The sequence below is a fragment of the Corvus moneduloides genome, chromosome 14, assembly GCF_009650955.1.
Source record: "Corvus moneduloides isolate bCorMon1 chromosome 14, bCorMon1.pri, whole genome shotgun sequence".
Classification (NCBI taxonomy): domain Eukaryota; kingdom Metazoa; phylum Chordata; class Aves; order Passeriformes; family Corvidae; genus Corvus; species Corvus moneduloides.
Window position 1 is genome coordinate 4,770,844 of NC_045489.1, and position 27,861 is coordinate 4,798,704.

The 27,861-nt window shown below is 48.6% G+C and overlaps 1 protein-coding gene and 1 long non-coding RNA gene across 9 annotated transcripts in view; one reads left to right on the top strand and one right to left on the bottom strand.

Annotated features, from left to right (window-relative positions):
- Positions 1–20,280: 20,280 nt before the first annotated feature.
- On the bottom strand, positions 20,281–23,596 carry POU3F4 (POU class 3 homeobox 4). The gene has a single exon (XM_032124102.1). The coding sequence runs from the start codon at positions 23,525–23,527 to the stop codon at positions 22,415–22,417; it is 1,113 nt and encodes a 370-aa protein (XP_031979993.1). The 5' UTR covers positions 23,528–23,596; the 3' UTR covers positions 20,281–22,414.
- Positions 23,597–24,050: 454 nt separating this feature from the next.
- Positions 24,051–27,861, top strand: part of LOC116451012 — an 87,385-nt gene continuing 83,574 nt past the window's right edge. For 7 of the 8 annotated variants that reach the window (XR_004243043.1, XR_004243044.1, XR_004243051.1 and 4 more), the window contains exon 1: positions 24,051–24,768. This is a non-coding gene — a long non-coding RNA (uncharacterized LOC116451012). Of the gene's footprint in view, positions 24,769–26,753; positions 27,435–27,861 lie in introns of those variants that run through there. The other variant, XR_004243046.1, reaches the window with a different exon arrangement.

Genomic DNA, 27,861 nt, shown 5'->3' on the forward strand with positions numbered 1-27,861 from the left:
ACCGTGGTGCTGCTGCTTCCCTTCAGGTCCTGTCCTCAGCTGTGCAGGGCAGGAGCTGCCCCAGAGCCACCACGCTGGGCATCAGCAGGTCACGTCCACACAGGGCGTGTCCATGGCACTGTCTGGCCTTAAATATGGGGCTGTAAAACTCCAGGAGAACTGAGGACAAAGCAGGCAAAGCCACGCAGAGCCCCAGTAGGAATTTTATTGACAATAATAAAGTTCTTTGGTGTCTCTTACAGGAGAGAGGAGCATGTCAAGTGTGATGCTGCTTAACGTCGTCTGAGACAACAGTGTGAGAGTACTGAAGGTAAGACCCTGTGGACTGAGCCGTATTTCATCACAAATAGAGCCCTTTAACCAACAAACTTGTTCTGGGAAAGTTTCCAACTCCGACAATCTCTGGCGTTGTGGGGTGGTGGGATCTCTCATGCTAGGAGCATCAAAGGAGTCTCTGGAGATGCTTTAACAGAGGACAGGAGCCTGGGAGGGAGACTTCAAAATCCTGGCAAGGGTACAAGTAAAATACACTTTGGTCTTAAATTAATGTAAAATTTTATGAAACTGTCTCTCGGAGATTATTCCCAATGTGGAGTTAAAAAACAAACAAGCAAACAAAAAGCAACAACAACAAAGAAATGCCTGGCTGGTGTCCACAAAGAACAAGTGCTGTGGTTTCTAACCTCTGCACGACATTATCCTCCAGGAACTGCTTCTTCGGGAAGATTCCACATCACCAGGCTTTATCTGCACCCTCTGCTTAAAAAAAAAGGAGACATCCCAGGTCTCTGAAAAAAAGATAGCTTGTCCTTTGACCTAAACACTGATTTATGCAAAGTCTTTCCCTGGCAAGTCCTGCACGTGCCCTGCCAGGGCTGTGTCCACACTCTGGACATCGTGGGGCTCCATCGACTCCAGGCTCATCCTGAATAGCCAAGCTCCCCATCCAGGGCCTCCCTGTGGCTGGAGAGCTGGGATGGGATGTGTCCATCCTGGGAAGCAAACAAGAAGTACAAAGCAAGAGACAAAAAAAAAAAAAACAAAAAAAAAACAAACCAGAAAAAACGTAAGCAAATAGAGCTCAAAAAGAGAAGGAATTAAAAGAAAAGATAATAATAATATTAATGACAAATTTTAATTAATAAGTGGCTAATTAATTTTCTAAGCACCATAAAATTGCCATAGCAGCCTAATTGCTTTGCTAGTCTTGCCACCAGGCAGGGAGGAGATGAAGAGTTCTAATCCCCTGGATTTCGATGTGGGAGGTGGTGAGGAAGAGGACACGCCGGGGTCTGCAGGGGCAGTGCCACCACACGGGGAGCTGGCCCCTTCCCCACGAGGTGCCACTGTCACCTGAGCCGCTGCCACCAGGAGGAGCAGGGCTGGGGCAGCTCCGTGGGCTGGGATCGGGTGGGGTGGCGGCTCTGACTCCGCCAGGGACGCAGGGAGCACACCAGGGACACAGGGAGCACAAGTGGCTTGCAAGTGAAATTCCAGTTTGCCATGATTCTGGAAGAAGCGTGAAAATGCCATGGGATTACTGCAGCTGCTTTCATCCTCTCTTTCAAACCCTCTTACCCTTTTGAAAATATTTTTTGACTGAACGCCAGCACAGATTATGAGGTTTATGCTTCTGTAACAACAATGTACTTACAGGAAATTACTTATAGGAACTCACTTATAGGAACCGGGGCTGTGGAGATACCAGTCTCCAAAGCCCCAGGAGCTCTTCTTGATGCCCTTCAGAAAAGTCCACAATACCTCCACCTCCAGCTCCTGGGATTTGTTTCTCTGGGCTGCCTGGTGCAGGTGTGCACAGTGCAGCCACCTCCTGTCCAGGACACTATTCTGGGGACATCATGGTCACGTTTGAAGTAGTCATTCAATGAGATGGGTTTTATTCCTGGGCTGTTTTTGCCACCAGCTCTGTGATGAGCAATTTGGATTTATCTGCACTGGCCCCTCTCATGTGCTGGGTGTGTTTTTAGGAACAAGTCCTTTCTTTTCCCAAAGGTGATCAATGAAACCCCATCATCGTTTGCCATAACCTTATTACTAAATGAGACCTCATCTCATCGCACAATTTCTGAAGAAAAAAGCAATGTCTGGTTGGGGGCTTTGGGTTCTGTGGGGTACAGCACAAATTCTATTATTTCACACAATTTGTGCTGCTGACTCTTCTGTCTTTGCACATTTATCTTCCTTCCATTCCTAACAAACTTGTTTTTTCAGCACTTCTTTGTCATAAGGATGATGAGGATTAACTAAATGCATGTAAACATAACCATAAAATGGGGGGAAATTACACTGCATGAGCAAACCTGATACTCTTCCCAGTTCATTAGAATTTAATGAAGAAATACTCAGTGCCCAACAGGGGAATCCTAATTCATTATGTCTTTTGAATTCTCATTAAGCATATGCATGGTGACTACTGGAAAGCTGCACCCTTTCAGCTCTGTTGTCCATTACCCTGACTAATAAATAGCCATTATACTTAAATACTGATGAGGAGACTCGAGAAAGTTTTATTCCTGTAATTAATTTTCCCTGGTTAACTCCTGATGATTTTCCAGTGCTCCTGGTGGTGGCTGAATCAAAATCCCTGCACAGGTGAGGTCAGAGAGAAGCTGCTCTAAAAGGGATTTGAAGATGGAGAAGAGGATGGACCACACCAAAACCTCCCCACACCTCACAGGGCCACATTCTCCCCACCTCGAGGATGTTGCTTTAGGTTCGAGTGGCTCTGCTGCTTTTTTACAGGGGAAAAGCTTTTATCCATTTAAATTCCTGGAAATGTCCAAGGCCAAGTTGGACAGGGCTTGGAGCAACCTGGGATAGTGGAAGGTGTCCTTGCCCATGGCAGGGGGTGGCACTGGATGAGCTTTAAGGTCCTTCCAAATCAAGCCAACCAGGGATTTTAAATGGTGTTAACTGGTTTGGGCCCAGTACCTGAATGATGACGGATGTTGGCTAAAGTTTTCCCAGAGCTAATGCTCTGCACAGTTTTCTACACTCTTGGCTGAAAGCTTTCAAAGGAAGGCTGTGTCAGGGAACATGGAATTACTAAATCCTTCAAACCTCTTATGTAGCTTAAGGCAATGTTTAAAAACTGTTTGGTTGCTTGGAGCTATATTTTACTCCATAAGTGGCAAAGGAGTTGTTAATTCCTGTATCTCTTCCTAGTTATTAATACTTTTTGTCTTTTACCTTTATTCCTAAAGCTGGCTGATAGCTCTGGAACAAGGCATCTCTGCAGTGCTGGAGCCGAGAAATGACTGGTTTTATCACAGCTGCTTTCCAGGGGCCTTTCTTCCACTCTTCCCTGCAGCTCAGCTTTGGGAGTGTGTGAGGAATGTATAGGAGGCTCTTGTCTGTCAGGTGCTCTGAGGGCTGCCAGCCCCCCAGAAGTCCCCAGCTCGTGATGTCTTGAAGATGTAAATGCCAGAAATGGTTCACTGGTGTAGGACAGGACCAGGGCCCAGGGGTGGGGCAAAGGTGTCTCTGGGTGGGAACTGGGATCCGTGTTGACCGAGGTGGTTCAGAGACTGAAAGGCAGCTGATAAACTTGAAATCGGAGTCACAGTGGTGATACACGACTCATCCAGGAGCTACACTCCCCTGAAAGGTGGGATGAGCCATTCCTGGTGCTCCCGGCCCCTGGAGGAGCCAGAGGAGAGGAGAGGAACACTCGTGTTGCTGTTTCCAGAGCTCGGGCTGCCTGTTTGCCGTGGGGTGGTGCTTGGCGTTGGATGAAAGCGGATCCTGAAAGGAGCACAGCAGGAAGGACAAACCCGGCTGCTGCAGGGGAGGGTTCCAAGCAGGCGGGGACGGAGCGCTCGGATCCGGGGCGGGAGCTCGGGGCCCTCCGGGGACAGGAGGATCCCGGCTTCCCCGAGACTGCTACAGCTCCTTCCGTGTTCATCCATGGAGTTATACCTTGTATCAGACCTCAGAGCCCTCCCCGTGCCCGAAGGGGCTCCAGGAGAGTTGGGGAGGGACTTTGGATGAGGGATGGAGGGACAGGACCCAGGGAATGGCTTCCCAGTGCCAGAGGGCACAGATAACTGGGATATTGGGAAGGAATTTTGATTTTTGTCCTTTGCCGGATAACTTTAAGCCATTCCATGTTTTCACAGTGGTGATAGTTCTGTCCAACAAAGGGTTCTTCAGTGCATGTAAAAATCATCACTGTCTCCGACCTGAAATCAATGGGATTAATTAGGAAGTTGATCCAAAGCAGACTGGAATTAATGGGTGTGCTTTGACCAGCCTTAGTGGCTTTCCCAAAGCTTCCCAGCAGCCTGCAGAGATTCAGGTGAGGTCCCTGGTGCTGACGGAGCTCGTGCCCACACATTCCTCTTATTGTCCAGGTATTCTTCATTGGAAGGGTGTCCAGCCCTGGCACAGCTGCCCAGGGCAGGGGAGGAGTCCCCATCCCTGGAGGGCTTCAAAAGCCCTGTGGATGTGGCACTTGGGGCACGGTCAGTGGTGGCCTGGGCAGCGCTGAGTTAATGATTTGACTGCGTGATCTCAGAGGGCTTTTCCAAACTAAACAATTCTGTGATTCTGTATTGTCCTGGGCTGAGTTCCCTTTACCACTCTAAATGATATCTACTCTCCCAAGGCAAATGAATTCTCAGATTTTTATTGCTTTATATTAGATTTTATTTTGCTTATAAACGTGCAAGTGAACATAGTAAATCTGTATATAAAAATAAACCATATTTGTTGGTGTCTTCTAACTTATGGGCTGTTCCTGACGTGTCCAAGGAGCCCAGGCTCCCTCTCACTCTCCCAGGCTTTAGGAATCAGTCATTATTTTTGTCACTGCAATGACAAATCACCACTATAATGAGGTTTTATCCTTTTAAAACAAAATAACTTTTATTAATTCCTTGATTTAATAATTGAAGCCTTGACTTTTCAAGGAGGGGCAGGTGTTTGCTGTGATTAATAGGACACGTTCCCTGTGTATCACAGAACTTTACTAAATCTTAGTAATGGTGTGGGGGTCAGTGTCACTGTTATTATAGAAATGATAATTATATCTTTGGGAAGCTGTCAGAAAAGTATCTTTTCTAGGAGTCAGAGCAGTGTAAACAGACTGTACAGGCAGGCACTACCCTTTCCATCAATAGGTAAACAATCTTTGTTAAGCTCATCTTGATAGTCTTATTTTGTTGCCACATTTTAATTACTCATCCTGTCTGTTTATATTCCGCCGCGTTTTGCTGAGGATACAAGCTTTAAAAATCATTGGTATTTAGGAAAATCCAAAGCTGGGGTGATGCATGCTCAGGTGCTAATTTATTTACATCAATTAATTTCAGGCCCCTGATGTAAACCAATTAGTATTCAACACTTAATGGAGTCATTATCTGTCAGATTAGCTTTTAGAAATGCTTGTCACTGCTACAGGACCAGGCAGCAGAACTTTGCTAATAAAACTAGCAGAATTAATGGAGTGAACAGCATAGATAATGACTTAATGTGGAACATACAGTATAGAAAAGAGACTGAACAACTGTCTTCAAGAAATTAAGATATCATTGAGCCGGCTACTTTATTCCAAAACTGAGCTCAGATGGGCGCTTTGGAAACACCAGAGGTGTCTCGCTAAGCCTTTGCAAAGTTTATTTCATAATAAATAGCTTCCACCCTTTGTGCCCTCACATACTCCAGCCCAGCTTGGTGTGGCACACACAGCAAGGCTTCCTGTTGTACCTCCCGGCTGTGTCACTCGAGGCTGTTCCTTCCCAAGGACTGGGAATTTCTGGGACCATCCAGGTTACGGAGCTGCACCTGTGGGCGTCACCTGCAGCTTCCCCAGGTGAGACGTCCCGTGGGGGATGCAGTGATCACCTGCAGGGTTGTGGGGCACTGCAAAAGGAGTTCTATTTGGACAGCAGCATTTGCCCATTGTTTTGTTCTTCCAGGTTAAATTTCCTTTTTTTTTTGTGCTTTGCAATTTCCCATGTGTACTTGGCAGTCACTCTGGTTATTCTGGTGCCTCGGGGACAGATGACACCTGTGCTAAAGTCATCTCTGCATGGAGGGAAATCACAGAGCTTAATTCCTACTTAAGCTTTGGGAAAAAAATGCAAATATATCTTAAAATATCATAATGGTGTGTTTGCATAGCAATTCCTGTGACTTGTGCTTCACTGAGAACCGTGGTGCTGACCTGCAGATGAGTCTGACAATGCTGATCTCACTGCAGGGACAGGGACAGCACCTTCACCCTCTCTTGTGCCTTGATTCAGAGATTAGGGGCTGGTCTGGGGACCATGGGGTCATCAATATGTTCATAATGGCATGAGGAATTCCTCTCCATAATTATATCTGGGACTGCATTTGAAGAAAAGTCACTACAGGTGACTGAGCCACGGTGATGATGTTCATGTTCAGGTGCTTTTGCCTTGTCACAGCACCAAAACTTGAACTCTGCCACAAAATAAGACAGAATAAAGCTCTTTCTGTGTTTTTTACAATTCTTAGTACAAATTGTGATGTCCTGCCAGCTCTGTGCTGCTCACCTGAGCTCTTGTTCTTGCTGGGTAACCAGAGCAGTTCTTACAGTTTTAGGTTATGCAGCTCTTATGTAACACTGTGGGGGAGTTGTCTTCAACCTCAGGGACAACTTCACACATTTTTAAAGTCTTTCTTCTTTAAATGACTGTGTGAACACCTTGTATATCTCCCCTGCTCTTTACAGAGATGTTCAACATTGATGGCCATCTATGCCCAGTTTATATTGGGTTTTGCATTGATTGTGGCTGTTCTCCTTGATAGTTTTTCACCTTTCCAGAGGGACTCAGTTTATGGCACAAAATCAACATTTACGTTTGATTTTTAGCATGGCAAGTGGCTGCTGAGAGGGACTGAGTGGGAAATAGATGCCTGTGCACCTCCCTCCAGGAAAACCCTCTTGTTTCAGCTCCACTGCCAAAGAAACTTCTCACCTTGCCCAGCCCCTAAGGCTTTTTTCCAGGAGTATCCAAGAGGAGGAGGGAGACAAAATGGGACTCTCAGGGTGTACAGGAGGTGATTCATAGGATCCTGATTGGAAAAAGCACTTGATGACAGGCAGACATGAGGTATCCTGTCCCTATCATCCATCCCCATCCTGTTCCATCCCTCATGGAACCACAAACATCTGCTGTCCCACCACCCCTGTGACAGAGGTTTTAGAAATATCAGTGACAGAGAGTATTTGTGGATTTATTTTTCAGTAATCGCAGCAGAAAATCCTTGGCTGTGTGATTTTCTCCCCCAGCTGTTTGTCTATGGGATCGCTGGGGTGGGAGAACTTGGACCATGAGGAAGGAGACATCTGGAAGCAGCCTCAGGAAGGTACAAGTGGTGACAGAGGGATTTGTTCTGTGTGTGGGTCAGCTGGGCATCACTTTGGAGGAGTGGAGGGCCAACAGCCAGAGCATCTCTGTCATCTTTGTGAGCAAGAGAAGCTGATTTTATGAACCTCTGGCTCAGCTGAACTTCATTTTAATATTTGTAAAGAAATTTCAACCTGGATTAACCTCCACTGCACTCGGATTTCATTGTGAACATTTTTTACAGCTGTTCAGAGTTTTCTGCTGTTGCAAAGAACAATTAATTTGGGTAACAGTAATTCCTGCCTTCAAAGACTATATCCATATGGCTATCAAGGCAGTTTGTAATTCCATAATTGAAATCATAGATGACTGCTGCAGCATCCTCAAGGGGGCTGGGGGGTTTTTTCCATGTTTTTTGTTTTTCTACTACCTACCCTTTCTTGTCACCCTAAACATTTGCTGGTCTTACCTCAAAACTGGTGCTATGACCCCGCTGTGGCCTCTGTAGGGGCACAATATGAGGTGTCACAATTCAGATGCTGCTTTGTGGTCCTACCTGCTGGAGATGGCCCTCAGAAAGGAGAGGAAATTGCTGTTGGATAACATCACTCCCCCACCACAGCTGGCACTGGCTGGTGCAGATACATGTTTACATTTTGCTTAGAAAATGTAAACACTAATCAAGCATTAAAGTTAATGGGGCCTGGGCCCCCGGCTCTGCTGCTGGCGCTGCCCTGGCTGCTGTCCATCTCACCCCACTCACGATCTGTGTTTCCTGGCAGAAAAGAAGGATAATTATTTATTCCTTTCCAAAGAGGGAAGGAAGGGACACGGGGGAGGGTCATGTAAGGACAAAATATTGTGTTACTGGGAATAAACCCAAATCCTATCAGCCTGAGAGAAAGGCAGGAGTGGGTTGTTATCCCAGGTTCCACTGTGGATGTGATCACTCAGTACCCTCTATATTTCCTGTTCTCATTTCCTGCATCCAAACTCAGGCAGTTTGCTGGGAAAAGCCTCTCGGATTTGCCATAACACAGGGATGGGATGGATCAGCAGCAAGTGCAGGGGATGTGAAGCAACATCCAGTCCTGCCATGGTGCACACAACCTGCCTTTCAGTTTTAATTCTCTGTAAAAAAGACTTTCCTGTTCCTGTTCCCTCTTTATGCACCACTGTGGGATGAACTGGTCACTGAGATGACTCCACCAGTGCCTGGTCCTGCCGTGGTTGTGGCCGTGGCTGTTCCAGGTCTTTGATGGCAGATTTTCCATTTTCCCTTTGCTCGGCCCCGGTGAGAGCCAACGGCGGCGCTTCTAATTAGGGAGGGTAATTTCTCCCAAACGGGTCCTCTCCCTTTGTGAGCCCGTGGGTTTGCCAAGAGAATAAAAGCGCCCTGATTGTCCCCTCCTTTCAGCCCTTCCCCTGATGAGGAGTGTTGCTACACCTAATAAATTAAAGGACACAAAGTTAATGAATTTTTCATTTGAACTCACAGCTAGGTATGGATTAGCGAGGCTGACGTTGCTGAAGAGCTCAGAATTAGGAAGGGTCCTACAGGGACATTTTCCTCTTTGCTAAAATCTTTTCATTCACCTTTTCAAGCATTATCTTGCTCGGGAGAAAGAGTTCTTTTCACACCGTATAGCCCGTGGGGTCTGCTTTTTTTTCCACATAAATGTGATCATTCATTTTGTTTGTCTAATGGATAAAAATAAAGGGCAGTGTGAGTGACATTCAGACAGCCTTTCTCCTCAAAGAGAAGGGATTCATAGGATCCTGAGCAGCGCTCCAGAGCACACTGAGCATTCATAGTCCCAATTCCTTTAAATTCCAGTTGACACCAGCGGAAGGTTGGTTTTCCTTCCACTTGAGCAGGGCTGGGAGCTGCAGGCAGCTTGGCCTTGTAAATAAAACTACACCCACTTTACTTAAAAATTAGTTTCAAGTTAATGTCAAAGGATCTGTGCGATTCAGAATTGTTTTCTGAACATAAATCTCAAAGGATTGCAGCTGCTTTTAGTGTGCAAACTGATTTCTGCTTCCTGGAGCCAAACCTGCACATGCTCCATTCGGAAAGAAGATGCTGTTTGTTATCCCTGTATTCCCTGCCCAAATTAAACCTTTTCCTAAGAACTTTGATTTGCCTTCACTTGCCTTTTGACACTCTGAAAGACTCATTAAAAAAGTGAATTGGGTTTTTAGTTAAAACCAGAAGCTGTTTGAGTGCACAAGAGGCTGGGGAGGGTGGTGGGACTGGGGTCACTTCCCTCATGGAATCCTCACTCTGGACCAACCCACTGAAACCCCATTCCCAGTGAGCTCTGGCTTTCCCAGCCCCCAAATACATGGCTGAATTAACTTAAAAATAATTTCTAATTAGACCAGAACCAAGTGGGATCTCCTGTGACGCTTCAAGACAGGATGGGGAGGAGGGACAGAAATCACGACAAAAATTTTTTAAAAAGGGAAAAAACCCCACAATAAATCCCACCAGGCTCTTGCTAAAGCCCTGGTGCCTGTAGATCCATGGGGAAAGGGGGAAGCTGGAGCTGCTGGGCAGCAGGATGGACAGGATGAGGATGCTCCCTGCAGCCACTGGGTGGGGGAACTTTTCCCAGTAATCTGTTTCTGCCTCTGGGCTTTCACCACCCTTCACTACTAAGGTGGCAGTGGGTGTTTCCTGTTGCAAGAGTGTTTGCTCAAATCCTCCTCTTGGGATCCCACTGTCTCAGTTTCACTGTTCAAACTGGAAATCACATTTTTATTCAATTTCTGCCCTAAACCTTTAAGTTTTTTTGCTGAATGCTTTTGTAGTAACTGTATGTTGCACCTATAAATGCATTTCAGCAGCAGATTATTTTATGCAAAGAAGGTGCAAAGACCTGTGGGAAGAACCTCTTGCCCATTTCAAGCAGAAGCACCCCATGCAGCAGAGATTCCCCCGCTTCATAAATAATTTGGGATCAAAGATCCTGGCACTGGGTTAGGCCAGGGTGAGCGTAAATCTGGCTTTAACTGAGATTCATGTTTCTATTAAAAAGTAATTGCAAAGAACAAATCCTGATTGTCTTAATAACTGATATTTATGTCCCTCAAGCAGCAGAACAGATCCATCATTTTATACACAGTTCTAAAAAAAGAATTGGCACTGCTTATATCCCTTTTTCCATTGCTGTTCCTACCCCTGTGCCCCCTATTCCCTTGTCTTGTATCTCCCAGAGCCTATACAAGTTACCTAGAATTCCCTTTCCTGACCTAGAAACCACCGCCACCTTCCAATTCAGGTAAGGAAGAGCTGCAAAGTGATCCCAAGGAGGGAAAATTTCATTTCTGGTCTTAGTGCCAAGTTTCAAAAACCCCAGCACGAGTGGTGATGAACAACTCCCGTGCCTGTAGACCTGCCTGTGTTTGCACCATCTGCCAGTGGGAGTATTTTGAAAACTTTCGGGGGTGGAGGAAGGTTGTTCTGGAGGGAAATATTCCTCTAAAGATTTATTTTGTGCAAATCTCGCTGTCAAACACTCCAGAAACTGATGCCCTTGTTAGTGGTGTTATAACCAAGGTCTCTCCTGCTTTGATGGCAAAGGAGAAGGTTCCCCAGCAGCTGCCAAGGGGGCACCGTGAAGGTGCAGACCAAAGTGGCAGAAATTAATCAAAATTATTAGTGAAAACTAATTATAAATGATGTCTCAGGGATTCAGGTTTTTTGCTTATAGATTTGGCATTTCCTTCTCTCTTCTTTTTCCCCCAATATGAGAAGAAAGTTATTGCAATCTGTTGATGGGCATCAGCACGGGCTGGGAGCGATATTCCTATGACTGCTTCTCCAGTTAAAATATTTCCAAGTGCTGCTCTTCCCTCTTTTTCAAGGATGACTACTCTTGCTGAGCGTCTCTGTGGGTTGCTTTCTGATTTGTTTTTTTTTTTAAGTGAATGTAACTTCTTGGATCAGAGAGAATTTCAGTGTATACATTTGCTTTGTGGCACTTCCTGATCTGTCCAGGCTGATTTGCAACTCAAACACTAAGAAAATATATTAATGAAAGTCCTTTTTAATTGAACCAAAAGAGATTCCAGAGGAAATATTCAGAAACAGCCAACGTTTTTGCATCATAAATGTGCTGTGTTTCTTCCTATTTCCTCCATTCTTTATTACACTCGCAAACAATTCGTTGTTGATAATTAATATTAATTCCATCTGCTTAATTGATAGAATTACCAGGGGGTGATGAGATAGGCTTCCCAGTATTAAATAATTTTTACCAATTTGTAGTGCTCAGCTTGCTGCTCTGCTGATTTCCCAGTTGCTCCCTGTCTCCTGCATCTCCAGGCAGGCACAGGGGGAATCAGGGATGTTCGGAATCCGCAGCCGGAGCGGGCGGAACGATGCCTTCTCCAGGATAGCACCGAGCCTGTGCCTGATTATCCAGCTACGGGATCCTCCTGCTGCTGCTGGAACACCAGAGATTTCCACAACACATTGCTGGGGTACATCCCATGATGTTCAGTTTCTGTCTAAGCAGGAGCTTTCCTGCTCAGCTCAACAGCGCTGCTGTGCACTCTTCATCGCCTTTGTCCACACCGGTGTTTGCTGTGGGGACACACAGCATTAATATTTTCATATTCAAACCCAGCACAAATTACATGATCAGTCTGAGTTTTTCTGAGCAAGAGCTCAGAGAGACCCCCCAAAAAAATTTACAAAAAAAAAAAATTAGTTTCAGTTCTAGAATGAAGACCAAATATTTAGCATGTGGAACGGAACAAAACGACTCCTACTGAAGGAATTTATTTTTTTCAATTAATTGAATTTGTAAAGGCCCTTTTCTTTTCTGTAATACAAGAATAGTTACTCCTAAAAGGACATCATTCAGTGATGATATTACTGCACAGGTGGTTCTGGAGGACAAAGACCTGCGTTAGCACCACAGCTGTGCAGGAACTGCAGCAGCTCAATAACAGCCCTAAAAATTTGCTCTCCGAACCCACCACTGCCCTTATACGCCAAAGCACCCTCCACATTTCAGCCCACGCCTAAATTAATGTTTCTCCCTCATTTTTTACAGTTTTTCTCATTTCTACCTCCCCTAGGTTGTGCTGCGCCAAAGCACACCCAGCTGGGCACAGGGGAGGCTGAAACCCTCCTATCTCCCGGTTGACCTTTTTTGGCTCTCCTGTCTCCATCCCTCCCATTGCCCTTTCCTCATCCCTCGGTTTTGCAGAACAGGAGGAACTTCCCTTGCCCAGGGGGACAACAGGAACCCATCACTGCAGGGCTGAGATGTCACACAAGGAGCTGCCCTGGGGACACCTGGCCCTCTTTGGGAATTTCAGAGTATTTCAACAGGGGAGGTAAATGGTGGACAAAGTCCAAGCCAGAGCATTGAATTCCCGTGTAAAAGGCTGTGAAACCTCATGGAACTTTCTTTTTTAATTTTCTTTTCTTTGGTTTTTTTTAAGTTTTTGGTTTCCATAAAGCACTTGGGGTGTAAAGTTTGGGATAACTGATCGAACCACGCACCTTTTCTCACCATCAGCCCAGTTCTTCCTGTCCTCTTCTCCCGTAACCAGGTATCTCAGTCCCTGCTAGGTACCACATATTAGTTAACATTAAATCATGTATTTCTACTTATGTGATACTAATCCTAGCTTGGGACCTACACTAGGTTCTTAATTCTTTGCAACTGATAATATTTTATGTACATATATTTATTTTTTAATACTCTATTACAAAACAAATAAAAAAAGGATGTGAGCAATATAGCAGACAATAAAATAAATATCCATGACATCATTATTTTTGATGCCTTGGCTTTACTTTTCATACACTTGTAATAACTGCCATTTTAACGACCTGTTATTTTCATTACCAGCTATCAGATCAGATACGATTTTGAAAAAACAGGGTAATTTTCCAGAGTAATTTGTTTGGGGTAATAGTAGGAAATAATACACTTAATGATTTTACATATTTTATTTTCACAGCTCATCTTAAGCAGGAGTTACCTCAAGCTCAGTCTTTGACTAGCTCACAGGAGCCCAGGGCTGCTGCTGATTTGGGAGGTTTTGTCTCCAGACTGAGATTTTTCATCCTTTAGAGTTGACAGAAAGTTTCTTTTCTTGCCAGGAAAATTCAGTGTAAATCCAGCGATTTGTGGTGACAACCAGAAGTTTTACAGTGGTGGAATGAGACCTTTGAGGCTGTTTGGATGTTTGTGAATTGTCCCTGTTCATGGGCACTCATTAATGTACCACGGGCATCTTAGGACACATGGGGAAATCAAGATGTGATATCTTTAGAACAGATAAAAATAAAAAAATATTCCCAGTGTTTGACTGGGCTGTAAAGCCCACTGTGAGATGTGAGAGCCAAGCAAGGAGCTCGTGGTGGCTCAGCAGCCTTGTGGAGCAGGAGAGGTGTCCCAGCAGCACAGCGCTGTGCTGGCAGCCTCCAAAATGGTTCATTTTTTGCATTTCAGCTTAAAACCTCTGAGGACTGATGATGGACATGTCTGATCTCTGTTTGGGCTTCCCAATTTCTGCAGCTGGTCACTGTTGGGGAAGGGAGATTGCTGGTGCCTTTGGCTGGGTCATCTGCTGCGATGTCAGTCTGGGCACGGCTCGGGCTCGTGATGCCACCTCTTCCTTTCTGGCTGTTCCACAGCCATGAGTGAACATTGTGCTGGTTTTGTGCCCTCATTGCCAGCACTGCCCTCAGAGCAGCACCTCAAACCAGCCTGATGCTCTGCCATTTTCCCTTCTCATTCCAGTGTTTGTTATGGGAACGAGGTATCATAATTTTAATGCCTGGTGTGGCCTGTGAAAGATCATAAACATTTAATAGACCCATAAACACCGACTTTAACCTTTTCACTGTGCTGTAGCTGGACTGGCCTCGCTGCCTGGCGTCCCCCAGGTCACCACTGTGGACATGAGGGATCAAACAGCACCAATCCCAAAAAGGTCAGAGCAGCCCAGTTTATTATCCTCTCCCTTGGAATATATGAGGCGTTACAATTCCTGCAGCGCATTTTCCTGGCTTAGGTTGGGGCAAGAGGAAGAAATGGCATGGAATAAATCCCCTGGGAAGACAGTCGTGGTGACTGGGATGGAAATAGGCACCCACTGAACTCATCCCTTTTATCTCTCCTGTGCCCACAAGAAGTAGCAGCAGCTCAGGATGAATGGTGGATGTGTTTTCCTGTAGGAAATTAGGAAAAAACCTCAAGTCTTTTCTGCTAGAAGAATTGCTTGATATTCTTTCAATGGACATGCTTTATATTGGACAAACCAGCAAAAGTATTTTATAGTCAAGGACAAAGAATGTTACAGAGCAGGAAATGTTCATGGTGAGTTTGACACCTGGAGATCACCTGGAAGTGGTGTGCAGCACAGGAAATGGGCATGAAGCAGGGCAGAGTTTCATTTCTTACCTGGATTTAGGATGGAGGTCCTGGAAGGGGCATTCTCTCTCACCAGACTGGGTTGGAATTGCTCCAGCACTGTTTCTGTCCAAGGAGTGGCATTCAGAGACATTCCACAGGGCTTGTTCCCTGGAAGGAAAAGTCCTACACAGAGGGCTGAGAGCCAGCATGGATGTGAGATGTGCAGGTTGCTGTGCCCTGAGTGCCCAACGCCCTGGAGTCGGAGATCGCAGGGAGGGGAGCCCAGGACTTTTCCCAGTGTCTGTTGTGCTCATCTGCCTTCCATCCTGGGATGGCTGGGAAGGGGCCACGATTTTCCCAGGTCTAGCTGAGACAGCTCCAAGTGATGCTTAACCACAAAGGTTCTCCACCACAGAGAACTGTAAATTCAAAAAAAATCAGTTTGTTGTTTTCTCGTGCACCATCCTGAAAAATCTTTGAACTTGGGCCTTGTACTTGAAAGCTAATCCTGTTATAAATATCTTACTATGCAACTGCATATTTTTCTGAGCAAACCACTGCCAGCCACATCACCATGCATTCATTTCTGCAGAGATCTTGTTACAAAGGCAGATTTTCTGAGGCTGTACTACAGCTTTACTACACTATGAAGAACATACGAGAGTAAGCCCCACACCATTATATTTTCCATTAAAAACTCCTCATGGCTGAATAACTGGGAGTGTGTTACATCCTCTCTCTGCTGCAGCTGGCAGAAGTTTGGGTTGAGCAGGGCAGAATTTTGTGTTTATAAGGTGCTGTGTTGGGTTTGTGTAGCATCACCTACAGAGATCTGCCCACTCTATTGAAAACAGGATTTGTACAGAAGGGTTCAACCCTGCAAAAGCTTGACATGGACAGAATTCCCACTGCTGAATTGTTTCCTTTGTGAAGAATTTGTATCAAAGATAATAAAGTTTTAAATCAATAGTCTGAATGTATGCAGAGCTATAATCTTTGTAGATTTGGTAATCCCCCATGACATTTACAGGACAGTTTCTGCAAACTCAGAATTCCAGAGCTGAGTTAGCATTTCTGAGGTGTAGGAGATCCCCTGTGTCCGTGTGATGTGTGTGGAGCAGCAAAGAATCATCAACTCACGTCTGACAGTGTTTGTATTTAAGCATTAGCAACTCCATTTCAAGATTTAGGGTGGAAAAAAGAGGCTGTGGGTGATTTTCCCTGTCTGGGAGTGCTTTCTGGCAGGATTTTGATTTTTTCCCTGTCTCCCCTAGCTGTGTGGAGCCTCGGGAAGCCCGGCATAAGGCCAGCCCTGCTTTGCCCCTGTAACTCACAGAATTTGTGCCGCAGAGTTGGACCCCCAGCGCCTGCTGGGCGCCTTTCAAGCTGCTTTAACTGGATCACAAGTTCCCAACTGTAGATAGATGTAACAGAGACTAATCCCATAATCTGGACAGAAGTACAAGCCCTGGATGGGGAGCAGCTCGTGTTACCTCCAGTTGCCCTTCAGGGATGGCAGGGGAGCTCAGACACTCTCATCTCCCCCAGCCATTTTTTGGTGAGTAAGGTCTGTCGGCTGATTTGATTTGATTTTTCCTTCCCAAAGTCTGAAGATGAATATGCAAAACAAAACTTCATGCTTTGGCCAAAAAGGAAAACAACTTGGGTTCAGAAATGGTGCTTCTATGCTGGATAAATATTATTTGTACTCAAAGCACAGAAATCAAGGACTGGCATCGTTTAAAAAAAAATAAAATAAAATCCAGCGAGGGAATAATGGAGCAGCATTTTGGGTGTCTAAATAACACCAGGGGTGAGGAGAGCTGCTGCACAGCTTTTCACAGTCCCTGTTTGAAATACCCCCATTTTCAAAGCTCCTTCAGCAGACCACGGCTCCTCGGCATGGTGCTCTGTGCCAGCAGAACATCGATCAGGAGCCGCCGAGCCCAGAGCCGCCGGTCGATGGCTCCGCAAACCCAGAGCTCCCAGAAATGAGATTTACCATTGGCTTTTTAACTTCTTGTTGACAGGCTCTCACCAGTGACAGCTCTTCCTCGCTCTGCTCTTTCTCTCCCATCCCAAGATTTAATAGTGTTTTACCACTCTAATTAAGGACGTGATTCTACAAATATTTGCAAGCCGCCGAGGCGCTCGCTGGGAATCGGGAGCCACGGATCCACCTACAGATCCCATCTCAGGCGTGTGCAAACCATCCCTACTCATTCCCACCACAGAAAATGGGAGTTTTAAATCCTTTTGCGTGTCCTGCTTTCCCAAGTGTTTCAAACTCAACCCAAAACCCACTTGGGGTGAGATTCCTTACACTGCTCTTCAGCATAGATATCTGACTTTCTCTCCATGACATTAAACCAAAAGTTCTTTACTTTGGCCCTTTCCATCTCTTACAGTGTTAACAAAAATAGATGCTTATTGCTTTAATAAAGGTTTTGATTTGGAAATTATTTACCATTTAGACTTTGTACGCTCTAATTGCTTTTGATTCTTTGGAATATCTATAATGCAAAGCAGCTGAAAGACTGAGGTTTAAAAATGGGCTCTTGCACATTTGAAGTAAATTTTATCCTGCAATCAGTCGTAAAGATCTTAACTGCAGCTATCACATATCCTAAATATGTAATTGCTGTGGAGCCTTTCCAGTCTATTGGTTACAGGATGTTGGAAAAAGGGGAAAGGGAGTACAAATGTAGGCCCTGATGTCTGTGGGTTTTTTGGGGTGATATTGAGCGGGATCGGTCACCTGCCTGAAATATCGTATATATATTTTTTTTTTCTAGGATGGAACCTTGGAATTCAATTGTGCAAGGACTAATTAATAACTCCATTTGCGTGAGCTTACTGGATTACAGAGAAGCTGCTCTGGTGAGTAAAGGAATGAATTTTGTCTGGGTTTTGGGATCAGGGCATCCACCCCCAGCCCCATGTGCTCCTGGGGGAAGGACTGAGGTTTTAAATGTGCCTCCATCCGCATGTGGATCTGCCCTAAAATCAGTGGTGGTTTTGGTACATGGATGCAGCCCGAGAAGACCAGGTTGCTCTTACCTAAAAATACAGAAAGGAAAAATCAAAATACTTGATTTTAAGAGATTTTTAAAACATCTTGGTCAAATATAGTCTAGATATGGATTGACTAGTCCATATTTTGAATGATCTATAATGAATGGCACCTCTGCTTACTTTTAGTAATTTTTTGCTTCCAAGAGAACCCTCTCCCATGTCCTGGCCATCTTTAAAGAGCACAGCTTACAAGCATTTAAAATTTAACCCAAAGGAAGCCTCTGTTTCTTTTTTTTTTTAGTATAACATGAAAAGTATGGAAGATTCAGCCTCAAAAATTGCTAAAGATGTTTAACACTCACCATTAAAATCACAAAACCAGCACAATTTATTGTTTTCAGAGAAACGCTTGCTTTCAGCCCTTTCTTTAAAGGATTGTGTGAGATATTTACATACTAAATTAATGTGAATGGCTGCTAAGTACACACCAAAATTCTTCCAGCTGGGAGACACGGGTGTGCAAAGGCCAGGCCACTTGGGTTCTTGAGGAGAGCGGAGGGAGAAGCTCCCCCAAGCCCAGAGGCTGCTGAGATGGAGCTTGGTGGTGGGCAGCTTATGTAAACCCTGGATGTGCTCGTTCTGGAGCTACTTTTTTATAACAAAGCCCAAATTTGGAGTCTCTCATTCTTATGATTCTACCCCGTGCTTCTCTCCACCCCCTCCTGAGGTCTTTTTTTAAAAAAATCCCTAAATTCAGAAGGTAACTGTGAAGCTGAAGTTTCTCTCTCTGCCCTTGGTTTGGTTGAACTTTGGGATGCTGAGCTCCACCCTGATGGGCTCAGCACCCCGAGGCCTCCCCACGCTCACCATGGATGATGGGCAGTGAAGAAGACAACAGTGATCTGTACTTAACATTAGGTGGCACAAAAGAGTTTCCTTTTGCTCGCAGGAACACTGAAATCGATGGGCAATAACCAACAGAGATTTTCTTTTCTTTAAACAAAATTCTCCTATTTTCTCCAGCTTTCCAGCAGCCTTTGAAATGCTTCTGTTTATAAACTTACTTGATTTCGTCTTTCATTGCATCTCTTTTGTCTCAACCTAATTTGTTTTAAAATAAGACATAACCCAGCCCTCGCTGTGGTTGTATTTACAGAGCAGCCAAAGGGCTCTAAAACGGGCTAATTTCAGTGAAACGCCTTCTGTCCCTCCTCCAAACCAAGGCTGCCTTTAAGAGCTTTGCCTCTTAGGGCCCTGCATGTTCAGAGCCACCGTGACCACGCAGGGCTTGTTCTAAGCTGGAGCTTTTCCTCCGTGTCCTCAGCCGGGGCTGTTTACAAACCACGGCTGTTTACTCCTGGTTTGGTCCCCACGCCACATTCATCCTGTTCCTGGAGCTGACTGAAAAACGGGCTTTTGGGGGTTATATTTCCTTCTCCTGCTGCTGTAATCCTTCTGGAGAGAGCTGGAGGTCGTGGTCCCGCTGCGGAGGCAGCCGGGCTTCGCTGCCCAGTGCAGGGGCAGCCGCAGGCCCGTTGCCCCCAAGGCCGCGGCGCTGCAGCTCACAGAGATTTACCAATGAAATAAATCACTTTTATGGTTCAGAAACAATGCATCGCCCACTGTTCACATCCCAAATCCCTCTTGCTCCCAGGTACAGGAGGGTTGGTGTGCTGGCAGTGCAGTGGGAAGGCACCTGTCCACTCGCATGCTGCTGCTGGTTATTGAAGACGAGAGCTCGCTCCCTGCTCGGGTCGCTTCGCAGGATTCCTAAAGGTAATTTTTTCCCCCCTACACTGCTGGCAGAAGGGTTGGGTATTGTTTTCTCCAACGTTCAGCTTCAGAAACGGGGAAAAGAAAAAAAATAAAAGGCCGTTTCGCTGGCGATCCCTTGAAGTTTTTGCTGCTTCCCTGCCTCCCCCAGCACCCACCCGGCTGCCGGGGCCGGAGCCTCCCCGTTTCACCCCGTTAGATGTGATTAAGTGTTATTGTTCTTCCCGCACGCCGGGGGGAGCGGGGGGCGGCCCGGGGCGGGGACGGGGCTCGGGGCTCGGCGCTGCGGCCCCCGCGGCCCCTCCGCTCCCGGCGGCCGCGGCCCGGGCAGGGTGGGCGGGGGGACGGGCGGAACAAAAGAAACTTCCCCGGTGCCCCGCTCGCTGCCGCTCGGCGGGGCCGGGACCCCCAGGCGGGGCCGCGGGGGCTGCGCGGGGGCAGCGAGGACATCCCCGGGACGCGCACAAATATTGATACAAACGGAACGCACCGACACGCGGCTCCGGCGATGGACACACGCCCCGCAAAAGCCGCACAGACCTTTTTCCACCCCAAAAGCGTTTTTTCCACCCCAAAGCCCCGGCAGGTGTCAGCGGCACTGCCGGGATCGGCCCCTCGAGCCCCCCTGGCCGTGCCCGGGGCTGGGGGGGTCGGAGGAGTCCCCGCACCCCGGCTCGGCCAGCGCACAAACCACGCACCCGCAGTTTTCCATCTATTTTGTTTTTCTTTCGTAAAAATGTTTATTTAAACCTTTTTTTTTTTAAAATTTTTTTTTTCCTTTTACAACAATAAAATATTGCGTCAATATAAACCCCTTGACTAAAACTCGTCGACAACCAAACGTTACAGCCACTCGTGTGTTTCGTTATTATTTTTATCCGACACCCATTTAGGCTTCTTTTTTTTTGTTGTTTCTTTCTGAAACGTTTTTTTTTTTTCTCTTTCTTTTTTTTTTTTTAAACATAATGCGGAATTTATTGAAAATAAATAATTGTTGGCAACTGCAATAGGCAATTTTGGATAAAATAGTTGAAAAAAGCAACCTTTAATGAAAATAGCGTTTATTATACATCAGTTACTAAATGAATAAACTAAATGATCTTTCTTTAAATTAATAACTTCCAAAAAACGTTTAATATACAAAACTGTACAGTTATAAAGTTGGCAGAAATAGGCAGGTCCTCAGTGTCGAGTTTTTTTTTTCTTTTTTTTTTCTCTTAATTTCTTTTTTTTCTTTTTTTTTTTTCTTTCTTTCTTTTTTTTTTTTTTTTTTTTAGCGCTTACTGAAAAATACTTGAAAAATATAAATGTCGAAAGGAAAAAATCTGGAGGAGGGCGGGGAGAGGAGGAGGGGGTGCTGTGCGGGAGCTGCGGAGCGGGGACCGGCCCGGCCCTCGGGGGGCCGCGGGTGCAGCCCCGGGAGCGGGGGGAGCCCGGCCCGGCCCTGCCCGGCGGCCCCGGGAGTGCGGGAGCAGCGCGGGGCTCGGGGGTGCACGCACACAGACAGACAGACACACACACACACACACGGACCCCTCGCGGGTGGGTGCGTGGCCACCGCACCCCCCGCCCTTAGGGACAACACAGCCACGGGCTGGGAGGGACAGGGGGAGAGGGGGCGGGTACAGCTCAGCACTTCCCTGTGCCCAAAAAACGGCTCCCGGCGTTAGCATTTTAGTGACTTTGTTTTGGTGGTTGGGTTTTTTTTTTTTTTTTCTCCCTGTTTTGTCGGTGATTATTATGATTATTTTTTTCCTACCTCCCTCCCCCCTAGAAAAGCTTTTCCACAAATCCAGCATCTCCCTGTGACGCGGAAAGAAGCTCAGCGTGAACCAAATGCGGGCGTTTTCTGTCCCCTTCCCTCCCTCCCGCCCCCCCCCCGACACCTCATTCCTCTTCACTATCGAAACATAATACAGAGAAACCGATTTCCGAAGCGAAAGCGCAGAAGGATAAAGGTGTTTTACTACAGACCTCTCAGTCTGGCGCTGATCAAAAAGCCCAACTCATCTTCGGAAAGAAAAAGACTGGCAAATGCCACGGGTTTGGTTGTGATGCTTAATTTCGGGTAAATCTCTTAGAAATAATTATTATATATATATATAATTTTTTTTTCCTTGGGAGAAGAAGGGGGGAGGTCAGGCTTATGACCAGACCGTTCTACGGTGTTGGGAAGTTCTTGAAAAGGAAGGAAAAAGCTGCAACGAATAAGCCTGTTCTTCACATCGGTGCGGGGCTCCGCGGGCGCGGAGGGAGCCCCATCTCCTCGGGGGGGTGAGGAAGGGCCGCGGCCGCCCTGCTCCGGCCCCGCTGGGTGACATTGCCGGTGCGTGGGGAAGGGAGGAACGTTTGGACTGCTCAATTCGATACAAATTAGGTCACAAATATTGTGTACAGTTTGTAGTAAAACACCTCAGACATTTAAAAACGCTATATAAGTCTTTAAAAATGCAAAACTAGTCTATTGTAAAACAGATTCACCTGAAATACAGCTGATATAACCAAGGCGCTGGAAGGTTATTCATAGGCACACATCTGTCTTTCCTTTTCTGTCGGGTTTTTCGTTCTTTTTTTTTTTTTGTTTTGTTTTTAAATTTTCTATTTTTTCCGTGGGTTTTCCTTTTTTTTTTTTTTCTGTTTTTTTTTTCTTCCTTTTAGTTTGGATTTTGTTTTGTGGTGGGTTTTTTTGTCTTTTTTTTTTCCTTCGTCCTAGCGGAGACCGAAAACAAACCTTGTCTGCGAGTAAACACCGTGTGTGATCAGCGGAAAGGTCGGAGAGAGGAAAAAAAATATTGCCGAGGCGGCGGCGGGCGGGGACCCCTCGCCGCGTCTCCCGAAACCATAAGTTAAAGCCCGGCGGGCAGTCCCGCGGCCGGGCAGTCCCGTGGCCGGAGCCCGCGGTCAGAGGTCGTGGCAGGCCGTGTCCGTTTTCACGCCGTGCGAGTACACGTCGTGCTGCGGCTGCTCGCCCGGCGGGGTCATGCGCTTCTCCTTCTGCCGCCGGTTGCAGAACCAGACCCGCACCACCTCCTTCTCCAGCTGCAGGCTGTCCGCCAGCGAGGAGATCTCCTGGGCGGCCGGCTTGGGGCACTTGAGGAAGTGCGTCTCCAGCACGCCCTTGACACTCACCTCGATGGAGGTCCGCTTCTTCCTCTTCCTTCCCTGCGCCGCGATCTTGTCGATGCTCGTGGGGCTGCCGGTGGAGGAGTCGGCCTCCTCCAGCCACTTGTTCAGCAGCGGCTTCAGCTTGCACATGTTCTTGAAGCTGAGCTGCAGGGCCTCGAAGCGGCAGATGGTGGTCTGCGAGAAGACGTTGCCGTAGAGGGTGCCCAGCGCCAGCCCCACGTCGGCCTGGGTGAAGCCGAGCTTGATGCGGCGCTGCTTGAACTGCTTGGCGAACTGCTCCAGCTCGTCCGAGGTCGGCGTCTCCTCGTCCGAGTGGTCCTGGCAGTGGTGGCCGCCCAGCTCGCCGTGCTCGCCGCCGGCCTCGCCGCGCAGCCCCGGGTGCAAGCCCTGCCCGGCGGCGGCGGCGGGCGGCGGGGTGAGCCCTCCGTGCTCCAGCATACCGCCCACCGCGAACCCGCCCTGCGAGTACACGCTCAGGGGCTGCCCGGCGGCGGCGGCGGCGGCGGGGGGGGCGGCCAGCGAGGCGCTGTGCGCCGGGCTGGCGCCCCAGGCGCTGGGATGGTTGGCGTGGGGCGAGTGGTGGGAGACGTGGGGCGAGCGGTGGTGGATGATGGCGCCCAGCTGCAGGTCCTCGCGGCCCGGCTTCACGTCGGGCTGCTCCAGCGGGCCGCCCGCCAGCGCCGCGGGCCAGGGCGCGCCGTCGCTCAGACTGGTCACCCAGTGATGCCCCAGCGGGTGCCCATTGCCGGGGACGCCCTGCAGGTACTCGCTCTGCAGCAGCTTCTGCGGGCTGCGGAACGGGCTGCCCTGCTGCATGCCCGCGCCCTCGGCGTGGGCGAGCGCGCCGGCGCCCAGCAGGCCGTAGGGGTTGGAGGCGGCTGTGGCCATGGCCGCGGCAGCCCCACGAGTTATACTGTGCCGCCGCCGCCGCGCCAGCCTTTGACATCCACCGGCACGGCGGCCCGCCGGCGGCCGCGCCAGGACTGGCACCGGCGCTGCCCAATGGGAGCGCGCCGCCGGCCGAGCGGGCCAATGGCCGCGGCGCGGGGGCGGGGCGAGCCCGCGGGGGGCGGGGCCGCGGGGCCGCGCGGGCGCGAGGCAGGAAGTGAATCACTCCGCCGGCACCGGGGGCCGGGCGCGAGGCGGCCCCGCCGCTTAACTCCTTCCGCGCCGGGCGGGGAGCGGAGGGGCCCGCGGGGGGGCACGGCTTAAATGGGGAGCGCCTGGGAACGGGGGGGCGCGGGGGGCACGGCTTAAATGGGGAGCGATTAGCGGCGGGCAGAGGTTAAACGGCGGCGCCCCGGCGGCAGCCCCGCGGGACCACCCCGGCGCTGCCCCCGCCCGCCGGCCCGGGCGCGCTCCGGGTGCGCGGCGCCCGCTCCGCTCCTCCCCCGGTGCGGCTGCCCCGAGCCGCGCGTCCCCGCCTGCCCCGGGCCGTGCGCTGCCGCCGCGCTCGGTCGGGAGGAAAAATCTGAGAAAAGCTCCAAATAATAAAAAGCAGCCCCAAAAAGGAGCTTCCCGGCCTCGCCGCCGGTAAATCCCGGTGGATGCTCCTCAAAGTTCGCAGCGCGGGCGCGGTGCGCCGCCGGTGCGCGCCTGGCGGGCGGGCTGCAGGGCAAAACCGGGGGGAAAAGGAGAAAAACGGGGAAAAGCCGTGAGAAAAGGGAAAAGAATGGGGAAAAAACGCGTGCGGTCCCCAGCCCCCCCCCCCCCCCCCGCGGGAGGAGCGGGGGGAGCGCGGAGCCCCCCGGCTCGCTCGGGCCCGGCGGGCAGAGCTCCGCACCCGCGGAGCCCCGGCGGGGCGGGGAGAGGCGCAGCCCCGGGACCCCCGACCCTCTCCCGAGTTCCAAAATGACCTTTCCCTGCATCGTTTTGGAGGTAACCGAGCTGCGTAATTATATTTGCACTTCCAGAAGACTGCATCAGAGTCCCCTTATTGGTTTGAAATTCCATTAAATATATTGCAAGAGCTCCTAGGTTAAGCTTGATTTAAATTTGCATACATTTTCATATATTTAGCAGAAATAAAAGAAGGCTTGCAGCTACCAGAAAGTCATTAAGGCATTAGTTTCTCTGAGAAGACAGATCTGAAGAAAATTCAAGAAAATGAGAAAATAGATCTAAATAAGGTGAGCGCTCCTCTGGTTCCTTCGGAGCCGGGTCCCATCGCTTTCCTCATTATAATAATAATAATCACAATAATTTCTCGCCGGGGCAGCGTGTGAGAGGGGTAAAGGCAGGGCTGGGTGGCGAGGAGCAGAGCGGGCTGCCTGGCTGGGGCAAGATCGCGATATATCGGGGACGCTGCGGGTCCCCGGCGGGCGAGCGCTGCGCTGCGCACCCGCGGGGGTGCGGGGAGGGGGGGGGCGACTGGGAAAATAAATAAAAAATAAGGAAAAGTAAATAAAAAATGAAGTTTGCGGGTAGAGGGGCGGCGGTGGGGGGGGTTGTGGCGGGGGGGTCAGCGGGAGGGTCGGGAGATGGGAATGTCCCTGCTGGAGCCGCGTTCCCGGCGCTGGGCTGTGCGGGCGGTGCGGGGCGCGCAGCTCCGCGGCCGAGCCCGCCCGTGCGCGGGGAGGGCAGGGAAGGAGTTATAGCAGCAGCCTCTTCCTTGTTGGTTTTTTTAGCCTTTCCTTTTTATTTTTTTCCCTTTTCCCTTTTTCTTTTTTTCCTCCCTCCCCCCTTTCCTTTTTTTTTTTTTTTTTTCTCTTCCCCACTCTCCGCCTTCACAAGCTCCTCGAAATAAACATCACCGGAGCCCGCGGGAAAAAAAAAAAAAAAAATAAAAAAAAAAAAACCCCACACCAACCCCCCCCCCCCACAACAACATCAAATCCGCACTGTATAAAAACGTAACTAAATTATTTAAAATTAATTTGCACTTTAGCTTCCGAAACAATTTTTCAAATCCCATTGCCCGTGAAAATAGATGTTCAGATCCGCCGTTTAATTAAGGCAGAGTCTCTGGCAGGGAAATAAAACCCCGAACGTCCCATTTTAATCTTTGCTGCAAATGTAGCTAAGGCAGAGCCCGGCTCTGCTCCTGCCGAGGCGGCTCTCACCTCGCCTATAGCAGAGTATGGTGGATTTTATAGTGTTTTTATCTGCATATAGTTAAATCTTTTTGCTGTTCTAACTAATCTGCTGGAGAGGGTTTCTTTAGCTCTTTCCTGTCAGTCTAACTTCCCAAGTGTAACAGATGCCGCTCTCAAGCGGTCCTTTCTGCTGCTTTTCTTTATTCAGCCTCGCATATTTCTCCCCATGATCTGGGTTTCCATAGAGAGAGGAATAAAAGGGGGACCATGGCCACAAATCCCCTGCCCCATGCAGAATAAAAGAGCCTTATTCAATAGCCGACCCCGTCTGGACATGGGAGAAAAATAAGTACATGCAAAGCTACTGTTGCAAGAATTTGTAACTTATTTTTCATAGACCGAAACCCATTAAAGTTTGTTTTTTTATTAAAAAAAAAATTCAAAAAAAGTTTTTGGGTTCGGACTGTGCGCTCGAGCCCTTTGGCTCTGGGTGCCCCCGCCCCGGAGAGACCCGCCTTTCCTCAGCAAATAACTCGCTTTAATATCTATTTTTTCTGCTAAATCTTTGGCGTGAAAAAGCTCGTACAATAGCTGGAGGCAGCCACCGTCCTGGGGCAGCGAGAAGTCGCTATAGAGAACGCCCCGCTTTGAAGTGCAGGAGCTGGGATTGTGTCGAGTCCCCCTGGCACAGGCGGCACCGGGGCTTGCTGGGATCACCCGGGTGCGTGGCTCGGCCGTCGCCGTCCCCTCGGTGGCAGCGGCGGTGTCACCCACGCGTGGGGCAGGGCTGGCTCTCCCCGCTCCAGCCCCACACATTCCCCTTTAAGAGCTCTGGTCGGGATGTGCTGATGTCCCCCACCGGCTCCATGGGCTGGAGGTTGGGACCTGAACCCAGGAGCGGGAGGGACGCGCTTATTATCGTGACAGAGCTGATTTTATTATATTTAAGAGATTTTTTTTTTCTCCCCCTCCTCTCATTGTTCATCCGCGGGAGGGGAAGGAGAGACAAAAAAAAAAAAGGTCTAAAAGGGGTTCGTTTTGATTGTGTTTAATACAGCATGAAGCTCGGAGCGGTAAGCTGTGCCTCGGTGTCGTGACCTCTATATTGAAAACTTCACCTTCAACACAAGTTCACTTTAGAGACAGGACGAGTTAGATTGCGCTTGGTGGGAACAAGTGCAAATTTAAAAACAGAGTCAATCATAACGGGGGTGGGGGCTGGGAAAGGGCAATTTAACCGTTTCTGGAGCCAGGAGTTAAGGTTTGCATTGTGTACATCCAGGCGCTGGGGCTCCTGCTGAAGCCCAGCCACCCATCAGGGCTGAGAAACCGGCTCCTGGAGCTCCGGAGAGGCTTTGGGAACACCTAACCAGCGTGGGGGAAGCTTAGGAAGCAAAAAGGAATTTACAGAGTATTAGCAGAAATTAGCCAATACCGACACAAGCTCAATTAGTTCCTTTTTTTTTTTTTTTTTCGGTCTCTGTTGGCTGCTCTTGAACGTGAGTAAATGCTGAGCAGGGAGAGAGGAGGGAGAGAGCCACACTGCCATCTCCGAGCCACAGCCAGGAGATGGACTGACAGATTGCAAATTAAACTAGTCCTAATGTAAGAATGAATGCGCCCCCCCCCCCCCCCCCCCCCCCAAATCTCTCCCAGCACCAGCCCGGCAGCAAAGAGCCCGGCACGGAGGGAGCGTGGCTGCGGCTGGGCTGGTCCAGGGAGGGACAATAAAGCCAGTCCCGGGCAGAAAAAATCACAAGGTAAATAGTATTTGTATTCTAACTGCTGCGATTTCCGAAGCGGTTTGGGCGACTCCTTGCTCCTCTGCTCGAATCGCCTCTTATTGTTATTATTATTATTATCATTAATATCTTTTTTTCCACGTTGTTGATGGTTGGAAAATGTACTTGCTGCGGGAAAAAAAAATGTCGTTCATTCGTGCACTACCCCGTCATGTTCAGGTCACTGTTATTTTTGAGCTGGGTCGGTTTTAGCAGGTCTTGTCTCGAACATTTGGTTGATGGAGCGAAAAACCATAAATATTCCGGGAAGTCTCTCCAAAGTGCACATTTTTACTGCGGGACCGGTCTCGCCGTTTATGAAATCCACGAACTGAAAGGTCGGGTTTTGTTGTGTCTAGTGGAGAAGTGTGGATGGGGAGAGGCAGCGGGAGAAGGGGCTGCGGCC

Coding starts and splice junctions, on each gene's coding strand:
- POU3F4 (XM_032124102.1), bottom strand. CDS start 23,527: ATGGCCACAGCCGCCTCCAACCCCTACGGCCTGCTGGGCGCCGGCGCG.